Genomic DNA, 15,167 nt, shown 5'->3' on the forward strand with positions numbered 1-15,167 from the left:
GTCATGGGCCAGCATCCACTGTAGCTCCTGAGGTCAGCAGGCTAGAATGGAGGCTGCAGGCACTACATCCTCATGATGCTTCATCTCTGTCCTCTAACAGAGGGAGATGACTGGGAAGGAATGGGAGGAGGCATCCAGAGGTGCGTGTTGCTGCTGTTGCTACTGCCACCCCCCCCAGCAACCATTGCCTGAGGCAGATCACTTTGCTCTGCCTAACAGCAGGGCCAGTTCTGTACACGAGCCATGGGTTACTGCCAACCCCACCAACCCCAGATCATTTCTTTCCTTCCTCTTCCACAATGCATTGTGCTGCTTTATTGCATGTCCTAATTATCACCATGCGGTGGGTGTTTCCCCTTTTCACTGAGCACTTTGGAAAGGGGAGATCTCAAAACTAGGATGCCATCTCTGATGGCATGGTGGGTTGTGCTTCTCTTAACATCCCATCCAGCCCTGGGAAAATTGTGCAAAAAGAGCCCCCTGAAAATACAAGCCAGCCTTCCTTAACCTGGTGCCCTCCAGCTTTTTTGGAGTACCTGTTGGCTGGGACTGATGGAAGTTGTAGCCTAAATCAGCTTGTGGGTACCAGGCTGATGTAAGACCCTTGAAAGCCATTGAGTCATCTCATGCTTATTCCAAGCACATCACCTGTCCTAGATCAGCAGCGTCTGCCCTATTCTCTGTCCAAATAAGGACTGGGCATAGCCTGAATCAGGGCAGGAGCAAAAAGCCACCTGACAATCGGATTACAATGCCCTAGCATGAATTACAGCTCCTAATTACCTTCTCAGCTCACCCTCCCTGCATACTTGATGTGACAGCTGATGTTTGAGTCTGCATCTGAGGCCATGTCGGCTCCGTCGCCGGATGAGCCATCCCACCAATGTACTTGTTTCCACTGGAACCGTGTGACACTGGACTCAGCCATCTGCTTGCGCAAGCCGGCAAAGCAGACCCACCAACACAGTGAATGACTATCACTGGGTTCAGCTCAGGACTAGCTTTGAACAGGGGACATAGCTTGTACTGGCTGAAGGCTGCACACTGGGTTGTATTCAACTTAAGTTTCATACAGGCTAGACCCATGGGCATCAATGAACCTAGATTAGTCATGTCCATTCACTTCACTGGGTCTACTCTGAGTATGACTAACAGTGGATACATCCCCCTAGCTCTATCTGCCGAAGTTTAAATGATGAAATACAGGCAGAGAGCATCTGCTTTGCATGCAAAAGGTCTGCGGTTCAACCCTCGCTATCTCCAGGTAGGTCTGGGAATGCCCCTGGCCTGAAACCGTAAAAATATGCTGCTAGTCAGTGTAGACGATACAGAGTTAAATGGACTAATGGTCTGATGGAGTAGAAGAAAGCTTGCTCTGCTCACCACCATGTAACACTTTTTTTGCCTCATTCAAGTTGCAGGTTGCAGTGATGGGAGCAAGGCAACTTGCAACATGAGCACTATGCCCCTGACTGACTCCTGAATATTTTACACTCTCTCTCCCATGCACACATCTTCTGAGACTTCACCAGCCACTGTCTCCACTTTCAAGCTTAGCATTGCAGCCATAAGGTCTAGAAACTTATTTCACGGAAGATGGGAAAAAAGCTCAGTTCTGCGGCCACCTCAGCACTCTGTGCTCCTCCCCAGCTCATGGATCCAGCCATTCTGTTGGTGGGCTGTTTATTTTGCGGTCACGTTTTTTTCATTGACCCAGTGGAAAGATTGACCCAAAGGAAAGATACCCTCTCATATTCAACTTAAGCCCATGCTTCTCGGCCAATGCAAGGTGAACAAGATGGCAACTGAGTGGGCAGGAACTGAGAAGATCAAGAGCCCCACTGCTGGTTCAGATCAAAGGGTGGGCACCTAGTCCAGCATCCTGGCTGCTACTGTGGCCAAGAAGATGCTTCTTGGAAGCATGCAGGCATGACATGAGGGCAATCACCTTCTCCTGCTGTTGTTCCCCCAGCTACTGGTATTCTGAGGAAATGCAGGGCTGTGAAGCTTGTGTAGTTAGTGCTGCCTTTGGGAGGTCAGAAACAGCTAAGCTATTTCATGCTGGTCTGGACTTCTGCCTCAAGCAGGACTTAGGATTTCCTCCTAAGGCACTGCAAGGAGAATGTGGATGGGGAGACATGACACTAGAACTCATGAAGCTGAATATTGGAAGTCCTTCTTCACGCAGCACAGTTAAACTATGAAATTCTCTCCTGCAAGAGGTAGTGATGGCCACCAACTTGGATGACCTTGAAAGAGTTTTAGACAAACCTGCCTAGGATAAGGCTATCAATGGCTACTGGCCACGGTGGCTATGTTCTACCTCCGCCGCTGGAGACAGTATGCCTTTGAATACCAGCTGATGGGAATTGCAAGTGGAGCTGCCTTGCTCAGGTATGGCTTGCAGGCTTCCCACAAGCATCTGGTTGGCCACTGTGGGTGCTGGCCTAGATAGGTCTCTGGTCTGACCCAGCAGGGCTCAACCCAGGGCCTCCCTCCAACCCAAGCTACTCAATCAATGGCCTTTGAGAGGCCTCCTCCATGCCTCCAGCCCCAAACCTTGAATTTGATTTGGGAGGGTGAGGCAAAGCTGGTAATGGCCGCTGGTGTTTTGCTAGGCCCTTTTTGTCGTGGTGAAATCAACTCAAGTTGATTTCACCATGAGGAATTGGATTCAAAAGTGCCAGTCTACGTTGATTTCCTCTGGCCTCCTTTTGGAAGGTTTTCTGTGGCATGGCAGTTCCAGTCTTGACATGTATTGGAAAATATCATCATGTCTCGTCCTGGAAGATAAAACAGCTGGAAGACCCTCAGGTGATCATCTCAAACAGGGATGGGCAACCTCTGGCTTTCCAGATGTTGGTGGACTACATCACCTCGGACCACTGGGTCAGGGGTGCCAACTTGAATGAAATATTGTGGGGGCCCAGGTAAGCCCTGCCCCACATAATTGATTGCATGACACAGTGCACGAACACCATTTGAATGGCAATGCCCATCATTTTTTGTGCGGCTCCAGCCCCCTCAAATATTTTATTCCAGCGGCCGAAGCCCCCACGGCCCCTAGGAGTTGGCTCCTATGCACTGGTCCATGCTGGCTAGAGCTGATGGTAGCTGAAGTCCAGCAACATCTGGCAGACCACAGGCTCCCCGCCCCTGATCAGGTACAACCCCTTAATATGCACCAATTATTATGTTAGAAAACACAGCCACCCACACAGCCACACACCCTGAGTACAACCCTTTAACATGTGCCAATTCTTACGTTAGAAAACACATGTACGCACAAACACACGTGACAGAATGGTGGGATCACTGAGCCCCTGTATGGTGCAGAGTGTTAGTCTAGGACCAGGAAGTCCTGGTTTTGAATCCTTGGTCAAGCATGAAGTTCACCTTAAAGCAGCTCATTGCATCTAAGCCCAATCTACTTCACAGGGTTGAAGAAAATGGGAGCACCTCAAAGCCACTCCTCCAGACCTGGTCTCTGATGTAGTCCTTCCCACATCATCCTGCTCCCCCACTGGGTTACTGCATTACCAGAGTAGTGTAGGAGAAGTCATGAGGGGTTGTCAACGATGCTGCTCTCACATCATAAGAATCATTATCATGATACAATATATCCTCTACCTTCCAAATCCCAAAGTGATGTTTTCTGTTCCTCTTCTAGAAAAAGCCATCAACCGCTCTTAGCACCCCAAAACCGCTCTTAGTAGCTTATTTTCGCTGTTTCTTCTTCTTACTCCTTGCTCTCAGTGGTGAGGGTGAATAATCACGCCATCTATTTTCATGTTGATGCCCTTTTAATTATATTTATATGTAAATTAGTCCTGTTACTCTTCCTTTCTCTAAGCCAATGGCTTTCAAAACTGTGTCCCAGGGAACTTGGGTGCGTGTCTGTGTGGATCTGTTGATGAGAAGACCAGGAAAGGTGGATAAGCTTTCCTGAAAGATCTTACCCACCACCATCCTTCTTTCCTTGCAAAGTGGAATTGCGGGAGAAGTCTGGGCCTGTTCTAGGGCCTAGTCTAAGTTTACAGTGGGTAAGAGGGAGGCCAAACAGATTTAGCCAGTACCCCACGCGAACTAAATGTGCAGCTTAGATCACTTCCCAGAATCCTTTGGAATGAGCGAAGGTTCCAAAGCAGGCAAATAAACATGGAGTGTTCCCTGAAGGAAGGAAGCTTTAAAAGCACTGCTTTGAGCCAAACCTAGAACCTAGTTCCTTTATAATCCCCCCTATCGGACAATTTGGCTCCTAGAAGATCCTTCCTCATAGGTGTAGCTCTTCTCTGAATCTGGCTTTCATTATCCTCCTTGAGCTGTAAAACCCATAATTCTATACAAGACGACTCCCTGACATGCTGTGCAGAGTGGAATTATGACTTCCCGAGTCTTGGGAATTGTGCTCCTGCTGATGCAAGAGAATGAGTCATTGGTCATTTGAGTGGTATCACCACAGAAGCGTACAGGCAATGCTATTTTTTAAGAATCCTTCATCAGGAGCATCAGCTGCCAAGACTCAGGAAGTTATAGATGCACCACTTCTCACGGAACCAGTTCCACCAAATGTTTGTCAACCAGCAGACCTTCAGCCAAGTTTCTGGGGCTGATGGATAGGGGGGGGGCACCCATCCCTCTAGCTATCTCCCTTGCTTCATCCAACTTGTGTATTTGTGTGTATGTGTTGGTGGTGGGGGAGATCTTAGTATGTTTTGTGCGTGTAGGGTGTGGGGACTCGGGCTGCTGACACGGGACGGGACGGGGTCTCCTGAGGAGACGAGAAGGCTCTCGCCATCAGAAACACAGCTGTGGTCTTGGGCAGTTTCTGCCCTTCGGTTATATTTATAGAAGTACATATACATATAATATTTATAATATAAATATTGATGGGCCTCGAATCCGTGGATGCGGAGTGACGGGGTTGTTGATGGGGGCCCCGAGCCTGCAGGACAGTGAAAAAAGCTCATGGAAAGGGGGCGGGTTAAGGGGTTGTGGTGGTGGAAATGCCCACCAATGGGAGCAGGGGGCAAAGGTTATATAAGAAGAGAATCAGAGGAATAGAGGGGGGAAAGGTTCTGGTCTGGATGGACCAGAGGAGAGCAACTGGTGAAGGCTGGCAACCGCCACATCTTGCTATAAGAGCGATGTGCGAAGGAGGCCAGTTTTCACATCTGTCTGGCTTCAGGTCCATGGATTGCAGAAGTTCTTGTTAAAAAATTCAGGGATTACGATGAGGCCTAGAGTTGCCCTCCCTGGGGAAATGATGGGACACAGATCACAGTGGTGCTGTGTCTTCTGCACGTACAGGATGGTTAGAAAAGAGGCCCCTGCCCTCACAGTCTGGTCTGGGCCTCGGGGATGTAGATCTCAATGCTGTCTGCGCTTTCGGTGGCTGAGCTCTGGCGGAAGGAGGCAGCCCTCTTGGCCGCCAGGAGCCTCTTGCGGGCCTCCTGCCTCTGCCGGTCCACAGAGTCCAGGGACCGGTCCTTCACTGGGTGCAGCCGGGAGCGTGGCGGCTTCTTTGGTATTGGCGGAGGCACCTTCTTTTCCTCCTGCAAAGAGAGGGAGGGAGAGCGGGAGAAGGAGGGAAGGCATTAGTGGGAAGGGAAGGACCCATGACAGGCACAGCGCTGGGGTGGCGGCGGCAGCAATGGTGGAAAGTCCTTCCCTCCCTCGCCATGGGATATTTACAATGCAGTCATGCCAACAATGCATGACTGCTAGATAGGCTCATGATGGGAGCTGAAGCTCACAGAGTTTTCGTGTAAGTTTGCTAGAGAGAACTCTGAGAGCCGCTTCCACTGGGCCCTGACGTAGAATATCATCACCTGGCTGGGCATTTCCTCTTTGCTCTTTCACCTCATTCCAGCAATGTAGAACAGGCATAGGCAAACTCGGCCCTCCAGATGTTTTGGGACTACAATTCCCATCATCCCTGACCACTGGTCCTGTTAGCTAGGGGTGATGGGAGTTGTAATCCCAAACATGAATTACCATTTTAAGCCTGCCTGAACAAAAGCAGCTGTATCTGTTACTCTTCATCAAGTATTCTGAGTGAGTAAATGCTTTTTAAAAAACCTTTTACAAGACTGTTGGTGTGATTATTGTTTTAAGGAGGAGAAAAGGCGGAAGTACCAGGAGAATCCAGTCTGCCTCAAAGCATCCTGGATTACTTAAACTAAAAGGCTAAAAGTAGCTTCCTTTTAAGCTGCAAAGGGATGTAGTCTGCTGAACTCACAAACGTGAGGAAGGAAGGATAATATCTAATAAATATGTCCTCTAGCATCTATATATACACATTCGTACACTCGCATCAGTATAATTCCCAGAGTCTGATAGTTTCAGTTTCTCTAGGTTTCTCCGATTCCTCATTTTTCTAGCTTTAAGTTCAGTTCTCATTTCCAGATCAGGTTGCGAATTTTTTTTCCAAGTTCTCTCCAGGTGTCCTTTATAGTGTTCATTCATGATAGTTTGTGTTCATGAGGGTATCAAAGACCCTCCAAGGTAGCAGTGATGCGGTAACCCTGGGGATGCATCGCAGAAAAACCAATAAAGGAGAACGATGTGTGGATGACCCAGCATAAACCCGCCACTCATGAAATATTATTGCATCAATGACACGCTACAGAAAATGACAGCCCCAAATAGAGCTCCAGTCTGGAGTGTGTGTGAATGCAAGTATCTGCAGGAAGGGAACAAGACTGTTAAGAACGGCGTTTAAATAAACAAACCGGAAATAGCTTTTCAGCCCAGGCTGAAGCTGCTTCCTGCCTCTCAATTCACTGGGAATAAAGAGCTTTGTTGTTCTGCAGTTTTAATTTTAAAACAGAAAAAAAGAACAAAGGTTCATTAAAAATGCCCAATTATTTTGCTTCAACCAGCAATGCAGCTCTAGAGCCGCGGGGAGAGAGGAAAACAGCTGTGATGGCTTTATCTGAATCCCTCGCTGGAAATCTCACAAGGCCACCTGAGATAAGGCACAGGGAGGGGTGCAGAACAGCAGTGAGCTCGGGTGAGAGGATGAGCACATCCCTGGCAAACGTCTCCAAGGAGGCCTGTAGAGGCTGGTAGGCCAAGATGGGGTTGGAAACAAGCCCTGCCCCCACTCCAACCCCTCCACTCTGCACAGGACACACAAAGAGGAGAGTGACATTGGGAGGGCTGCTGTGCCCCATCTCTTCTGAGTTAAAGAAGACGGCATGCATTGGGTAATAAAAAGCATCCCTCCCCCGTTATCACTAATATGCACATACATATATGCAAACTTTACCCTAATATATGCACTTTTGTACACATTACTTAGCTGGAGAACTGCATTGCAATACTCAGAGAAGTGTGAATTTCAGAGGGTGGCTGTGTTTCAGTTTGCATATTGTTTCAAAAAGTGTGAATTAGAGAGGTGTGCCTTTAAATGCCAACAGTATTCGATTTCTCCCCCATCCCTAGTCCTAATCCTGGGCAACGTTTTACTATGGGGAAGCAATTCGGTCCTCCCTCTGAGCCTTCTGAATTCTAGTCAACTTGCTATCAGTCCACATGCACCTACTTGATGTAGAATTCCATTGGCCTGGGTGCAAGGTTACGTACTCATTTATACAGAACTTCCAGGGGCAAAGAACCCTGTTACAACATGCGTTGGGAACCATATGGTTCCCTGGTTGCCTTGCCCCCTTTCCCTCTCACCTTGGGCTCGATGGGTTTCCACCCATTGGCTTTGAGCTGGTGAAGTTCAGCAAACTTCATGCTGACATCCTCAATGGAGAGCTGCAGGAGGTCCCAGAATCCGGCCAGGTCCTGGAAAGTGGGCATGGGGAAAGCATTGGGGTCCTGCCAGGAAGGAGAAGGAAGGAAAGGAAAGAGACTGAGCTGGTGTCAAAGGCTCCCTCCTGTTAGGAGGCAGAGATAAATCTGGATGAGGACAAACAAGAAGAAAGGAATGGGGCAGGCGGTTGTCTGAATGTGGAATTGAGATACAAAGTCACACCTGTTTTCCCCAGGGTTCTGAGGTACACTTCACTTTTGCAGCATGAAAGGTTTGCATTTTGAGTAGATACAAATGGCTTGCACTCTGTTCACCTTATTGGCAGGAGACAAGCCAGAGCAAGAACTCATGCAGAGATGCCACAAGGCAGCATTCTCTGAGAATGGGTAATCCTGTCACAACCTCTTGTCATGTCTCTTCCATTTGGAAAGGGACCCAATCCTGCCCAACACAGAGATATGGTAGAATCATCCACCTTCTGATGAGAAGGAGACAAAGCAAGGGCAGTGTTTCATTCAGAGACATAGCAGACCTTTGTGCCTACAAGAGTGCTTTTAACAAGCCTGTTGATTTATCTCTTGTAGCACACAAGTACTGAGCTGCTTTTCATGTAACTTCTGATTTTTTGAGGAAGTGCTGTTGGTGCCACCTCCGCAGCCATTTGCAGTAGAATTACCCTGAGCCCTGAAAAGTACATAGAGCTGGAAGAGGAAGTGGGAAAGATAAGTCACTCTTCCAATTTCCTCCCTCAGCTCTATATACTTTTCAAGGAAGAAAAATAGGTAATGATGCTCACCACCTCAATGAGGTGAATGAGGGGCAGAGCTCAGAGGATTTGTAGGCACCAAGCCAAGACTGTAAGGGCACCATTCTGCCCATGGGCATCTCATTGGCAATCCCTGGCATACAGTGATACTACATCTTCGGGGAAGAGCTTGGCATGGTGATTTGTTGTTTTCAGCAGTAGCCTTTCATCCCTTGTAAAAATGTCATTCTCCCCCAAGAAAGGAGGCCAAACCACCCACAGGTGACATTAAAAAGTGACTCAATTTTAAAAGTGACAAAAGTTGGAGGACCTAACAACAACAACAACAACAACAAAATCTAGGCACACACAAGGAGATTCCCTGACCATGTTCTGCTGGCAGAGTCGGTAAAACTGCTGGACTTTCTGTGACATCAGGAGCTGGGCACTGCCCACCGCACTACGGATCTTCTCAAGGACTAGGGAGGTACACAAAGAAAATGAGAGGGTCAGTACCACATTGCTCCAGAGAACTCCCCATGCTGGAGAATTTCCATTGGTTACCAGAGTGTAACATTAACCATGTCTTTGCATTTAACATGCAGTTGTTTTTTCAATACAAGAATAAATAAATGACAACTGATGACAATTGTCTGGATGGCATCAGTCAGGCAGGGAGCCTCTATTCTCCTCTGCTGTGTTCTGGAGGAAGACCCCCTGCTCTGAAGTTGGTATTTGCATTGGGAGGAAATCCCCCAAATTTGGCGCTGATAGGGGATGACTTTATGCCCTGATTGTGGGCTCCCCCAAATCACCTGATTGGCTAATGTAGGGTGCAGGATGCCAGACTACACAGATCTTTGGTGTCATCCAGTGGGGCTCTTCCTTTATCATTGTGACAACAAAATTATAATCACATAAATCTTACATTCCAATGAGGGATGGACAAACCTATCTATTTTGTTTCCCCCTCAGTTTCTCATTTTTCCAGTTTCAAGCTTCAGCTTGCTACATTTTCACATCAATTTGTAACAGTTTAAAAAAGTTCTCACAAACATTAACCAGCACTTTAGTATACATTTATTCTAATATACCTAATTCTGTATGCAAATTAGCTTAATATACACGTTTCCCCATATTCGTTATTTTCATGAATGCATTTTTACGCATACTTTCCCCCAATGTGATTTGATTTTTTTTTATACACTGCCTCCCAAAATTTAGCGAAATGTGAATTTTGAAAGATAGTTGTTTCATTCTGTCTATTGTTTTAGGGAAGCGCAAATTAGGTAGGTCTGCATTAAAATGTCAACCGGACCAAATTTATCCCACATCCCGAATTCCAATAGACATTTCCACAACACTCCCCCATCAAATAAAGCAAGCTAGCATTTCTCCCTGACATGGTAGCTTCCTTCCTTCCTTCCTTCCTTCCTTCCTTCCTTCCTTCCTTCCTTCCTTTCTTTCCATGGAAGAACAATTTACAGTCCAAAGAATGCTGCAGTCCAGCAACAGATTCTTCACATGGACCCACAATTGTATAGCTTGGTTCCCAATCCAACTATATCTGCCAGACTGTACCAGCTTGTAAAAGGAAGCTGGCAGCCCCAGATGGGATCCCCCAACCCACAGCACCCGGCGGAGACTCACTCTCTTCCGGCAGATCATAATCTTCAGCCTCCAGTTCCATCTGCTGGCACCAGCCTTCCATCTTCTCCACCTCCGCCTGCAACAGCTTAATGAACCACTCGCCGTCCCGGTGGCAGGGCGATGCTCGGCCAGAATCAGGCAGGCTACGCGACCCCCTGTCCATCCAGGAATCCTGGCGCGGCACTTCCACGGTGTCATACTGCATCTGGTAGTCTTCCCGGTAGGCCCACTGCCCTTGCGTGTGCACTGTCTTGTACACTGAGTATTGCCGCGTGGACTCCGGCTCCGAGGAATGCCTCTGGAAGGAGCGCCCAAACTGAAGGGCCTTGTCCTCTGTTGCCACCGTCAGCCCCGCCAAACCCTCCAGCTCCAGGTCAGCCTGCACGCCGGCCGTCACACTGTTGGACCGCTTGAACCGAGCGCGCCTGCAATAGGGAGGAGAGAGGGTTAGGTCCCTTGCAAGGGCTGCAAAAACCAGCCAGCTTGGATTTGCAAGCACTAGGTCCTGGGTTTGATCCCCAGTGGCATCTCAAGGTAGGACTGGGAAAGGCAGTCTGCCTGAAACCCTGTAGAGTTTCAGTATCAATGGACAGCTGCTGGCCAGTGTCAACAATACTCAGCTAGATGGACCAATGGTATGAATCCAGTATAAAGTGGTATCCTATGTTCTTACAGGTATGAACCCTGGAAGTTGTGCTATAGAAACAGGCAGCCCTGTTTAGGGAAGCTTTTAATGTTTGATGGATTACTGTATTTTAATATTTGTTGGAAGCTGCCCAGAGTGGCTAGGGAAGCCCAGCCAGATGGGTGGGGTATAAATAATAAATTATTATTATTATTACTACTATACCAAGTCAACCTGCTGGTCCATATTGCTCGGTATCTATGAAGAAGGTCTGGAGGCTGCATCTGCTGCCAGGTGGTTATATGGGACAGTGGGAAGGGACCATATTATGTTCATCTTTCTAACTTTGCATTGGCTGCCTATTAGCTACCAGGCCCAGTTAAAGATGAGTGCTGGTGTGTAAGGCCTTATATGGCTTTGGACCCAAGTACATAAAGGAGTGCCTCCTCTGTGCTTTAAGATCTTCAGGGAAGCGGCATGGGGTGGGGCCTACTTGATGGTGGCTCTCCATTTATGGAACTACTGCACTGCTGTAGTTGTTATCGTTTCAGCTTCATTTGAAAATGTACTTATTTCACCAGGCATTTAGTGGCTGGCTGTAGACATTAACGGAATGATTTGCTTGTTTGGCTGCTCTGTGTTGTGTGTGTGCAATTCATTTGTTGCAATCTTAAATGCTCTTTTGTGGTGGTACTCATGTACTTGCATGCTTTTATTCTTAACTGCCCTGGGCCATGACTGAAGGAAGGGCGGGATCCTGCTTGCGGGTCCTGCTTGCAGGTTTTCCACAGGCATCTGGTTGTCCACTGTGAGAACAGGATGCTGGACAAGATGGGCCATTGTTCTGATCCAGCAGGCTCTTTTTATATTTTTATGTTCTTAACCAGCGAGGCTTAATTTGCGCCAGGGCTCAGCCCTGGAATACATTTCCAAGAGAAACAGAAGAGCCTCACTGTCTATGTGTAAGTTTGCATGTTCCTCCTGCACCACGGAATACCCAAAGGATTCAGAGGCAGGGCTTTCCCATGTGTGAGATGGGGGCTTGAGAGATGCTTGAACCCTGGCTCCTCTCCTTACAGAAAGGAAGCGTTAGGGATGAGGGAGAGAACTCAGAAACTGACAAGCCGCCACTGAGCAGCATCATGCCTGCGTGGTTCCATCGCTCCCTCCTTCCTGTTCACTGGCCTGTTTCTATGACAACCAGCGCTGGATGGATGCTGAAGGACTAGAGGGAGGGAGGGAGGGAGGGAGCACACAGAGCAGAGGACGTGCCAGCCAGTCCCTGACTGAATGAAGATATGGGACAGCTACATGGTGATCACCTCACATGCTCTTTGATTCAAGTGTCCGCGCAGTGAACTGGAGGGAAATAAATGGGGGAAGCAAGATGCTGGACATCTCAGAGAGTCCAGAGTGCATGTTTGAGGAGTGTATGCACACACCTCAAAAGGCTTCCCTTTACTAAGTCAGACCATTGGTCCATCTAGTTTAGCACTGTCTACACTGACTGGCAGGAGCTCTGCATGGTTTCGGGCAAGGTTGCCTCCCAGCCCTACCTGGAGATGCTGAAGATGCTCCTCCACTGAGCTACAACCCTTCCCATCAGGGGGATATTCCCACAGCCCTACCTGGAGTCACCAGGGATTGAACTTGGGTGATGCTCCATTACAGGCTTCCTCAACCTTGGCCCTCCAGATGTTTTTGGCCTACAACCCCCATGATCCCTAGCTAGCAGGACCAGTGGTCAGGGATGATGGGAACTGTAGTTGCAAAACATCTGCAGGGCCAAGGTTGAGGAAGCCTGCTCTATTACTACTAGGGCCCTTTTCCAGACAATTAAGATGGAGTCAAGTTTTTGGCCCATCTGGTCCAATATTTCAAATGCAAAGTGGCAGTGGCTCTCCAGGGTTTCAGGCAGGAGAATTTCCCAGCCCTGAACCAGGGATCTTCTGCATGCAAAGCATGTGATCTATAACTGAGCTATAGTCCTTCTTCCCCTGATGGCTTCTAGTTCAGAGTTGTCTATATCGGGCGTGGAGAACCTGTATCCCCCTGATGTTGTTGGACTCCAAATCCCATCAGTCCCAGCTAGTGCAGCTAATGGTGGAGAATGATGGAGGCTTCTCCAATAATTTGTAGTGAGCCCCTCACCCCACAAGCCCCATTATTGGGTAAGTCAGTGGTAGAGCAAGGTAGAGCTTTGCATGCAGAAGGTCCCAGGTTCAATCTTGAGGATCTCCAGGTAGGGCTGGAAAAGACTCTTTGCCTGAAGCTCTGGAGAGCCACTGCTAGCCAGTGTGGACAATATTGACCTAAATAGACTCAGTGTGAGTCAGCATCTTATGTTTCTATTATAAGAACTTAGCTACCAAGACTTCCAAGTCCATGGATGGCCCTCTTCGGGGGTTTTGAGCCCAGGAAGCTTTTCTGTTGAGAAACTGTGCTTCTCTGTGATCAGCCACACACTTCCATGGGCTCAGCTAAGTTGTCTGAGAAAGATCTTAGCAAGAAAAGCCCCAAAGAGTTCCCACCTGCTGCTATTGAGAGCATTGGGCTAAATCAGGGGTGGGGACATCTGTGGCCTTCCAGATGTTTTGGGGCTCCAACTCTCATCACTGTCACATAGCAGAGCCAGAGATTAGGCATGATAAGAGCTGTAGCCCATAAACATCTGGAGGACCACAGCTCACCTGGGCTAGATGAGCTGCTGGCCTGATTCTGTATCTACATACAGCTACCGTGCGCTTAGAATTTAAATCCAAACAGCCCACATTCTGAGCCTGGGAAAGCTGAATTCGGTGACCCAAATATTTTAAACACAGCTGCATAATTGTTTCATTTTCTGCACATTTTACTCATCTCCTGCAAGTGTCTCTCTCTCTCTCTCTCTCTCTCTCTCTCTCTCTCTCTCTGTAAATATGTGGGTTGCTGAAGCTCCACCTCCTGTCCCCTGGAAATATCATTCTGCTACCCTGACTGGGTTTCAATATTCTAGCCAAACTTCTCCGACAAGAGCTGTAAGATTGCTTCCCCCTCCTTCCAAGTGAAGGCTGAGATTCTTAGAATGCAGACACAGTATACCTATAAGGTGCATTTGAGGCACATTTCCCCCTCAAAGAATTCTGGGTACCATTGCTTACCCCTCACAGAGTTGCAATTCCCAGAAACTCTTAAGAAACTGCCATACAGTGGTACCTTGCTTTGCAACCGCTTTGGATTACAACCACGTCAAACCAGGAAGTGCGTGTCCCTTTTTTTGGATTACAACCCATTTTTTTTATTACAACCCATTTTTTTTGGGGGGAGGCCCCATTGGCGAAAGCACGCCTTGGGTGACAACCTGTTTTGTTTTACAGCTGGACTTCCGGAACGGATTATGGTTGTAAACCAAGGTACCACTGTACCCTGAATTCTTTGAGGGGGGAAAATGCGCTATGAATGTGTTTTAAAGGTATAGTGCGTATGTAGACTTTGGCCTCATTTACACCATCCAGCTTAAGCACTATGCTTCCCCTTTAAACCGCCATGGCTCCCCCCAAAGAATTATGGGAGCTGTAGGTTGTTAAAAGTGCTGAGACGAGGCCCTTGTTGCACTCCTAGCACTATAGTCATCAGAGTGGTTTCATAGTCCATCCCTCTTATCAGGGGACTTTGAGAATTGTTGCTCTGTGAGGGGACCAGTCATCTCATAACAACTCTCAGCACTCTTAAGAAACTATACTTCCCAGGGAAGCCATCACTGTTCGAAGTGGTACCATGTTGCTTTAAAGGTGTAGTTCGTACACAGCCTTAGTATGCTTAAATCCAGCACCTATTTCTATGCTCTGTGGCTTTCTCTACCCTCCAGAACAGCAGCATACGTTGAGCTCTGAGTATAAAGCCTTTCATCCTGCTTAATATTCCCCTTCGGTTCTAGCTGGGAACATGTAGCATTTGAGTGTTTTACAAAAGCGGATGGCTTGGTGACAGGGGATGTCCCGGGTCACCTATTCCATCACCGCCAGCCTTGTGTGGGCATTTGCTTCTGCCTGGCACCTCTGTGTCTTGATACCCCTTTGTTTCATGAGCTGGGAGGGCAATCCAGCTGCCCTGAGCAGCCAGCATCCGTAGCTCCACAAGGTTCTCTTGCTCGATTCTCTGGTCCAGGCTTGTGCCGTGAATATTGATTTGGGGGCAAGGGCGCATGGGGACAGCTGTGCGCAGATTGCAAAAGCTGCTCCTCCTGGTGGGAATGCAAAGGACCAAGAGGGATGTTTTGCCAGCTGTACCTTTTATCTTCTTCTACTTGCACCCCGATGGAGTGGAACTCTCTGCGGCTCCTGCTTTCTGTGTCTGAATCGGATATGGTTTCCACCTTTGGGAAAGAGAAAGAAATGAGGATG

At 48.1% G+C, this 15,167-nt stretch overlaps 1 protein-coding gene across 3 annotated transcripts in view; it reads right to left on the bottom strand.

The window, feature by feature from the left end:
* Positions 1 to 350: 350 nt before the first annotated feature.
* DLGAP3 (DLG associated protein 3) overlaps positions 351 to 15,167 on the bottom strand; it is a 186,589-nt gene continuing 171,772 nt past the window's right edge. For all 3 annotated transcript variants that reach the window (XM_082233190.1, XM_082233191.1, XM_082233189.1), the window contains 5 exons: positions 15,054 to 15,139; positions 10,161 to 10,585; positions 8,898 to 8,989; positions 7,687 to 7,830; positions 351 to 5,555 (listed from right to left, as the gene is read on the bottom strand). In XM_082233190.1, coding sequence (XP_082089316.1) covers positions 5,337 to 5,555; positions 7,687 to 7,830; positions 8,898 to 8,989; positions 10,161 to 10,585; positions 15,054 to 15,139 — 966 coding nt within the window. In that variant the 3' untranslated portion in view covers positions 351 to 5,336. The remainder of the gene's footprint in view (positions 5,556 to 7,686; positions 7,831 to 8,897; positions 8,990 to 10,160; positions 10,586 to 15,053; positions 15,140 to 15,167) is intronic.

Source organism: Podarcis vaucheri (assembly GCF_965113315.1).
Source record: "Podarcis vaucheri genome assembly, chromosome: 7".
NCBI classification, from domain to species: domain Eukaryota; kingdom Metazoa; phylum Chordata; class Lepidosauria; order Squamata; family Lacertidae; genus Podarcis; species Podarcis vaucheri.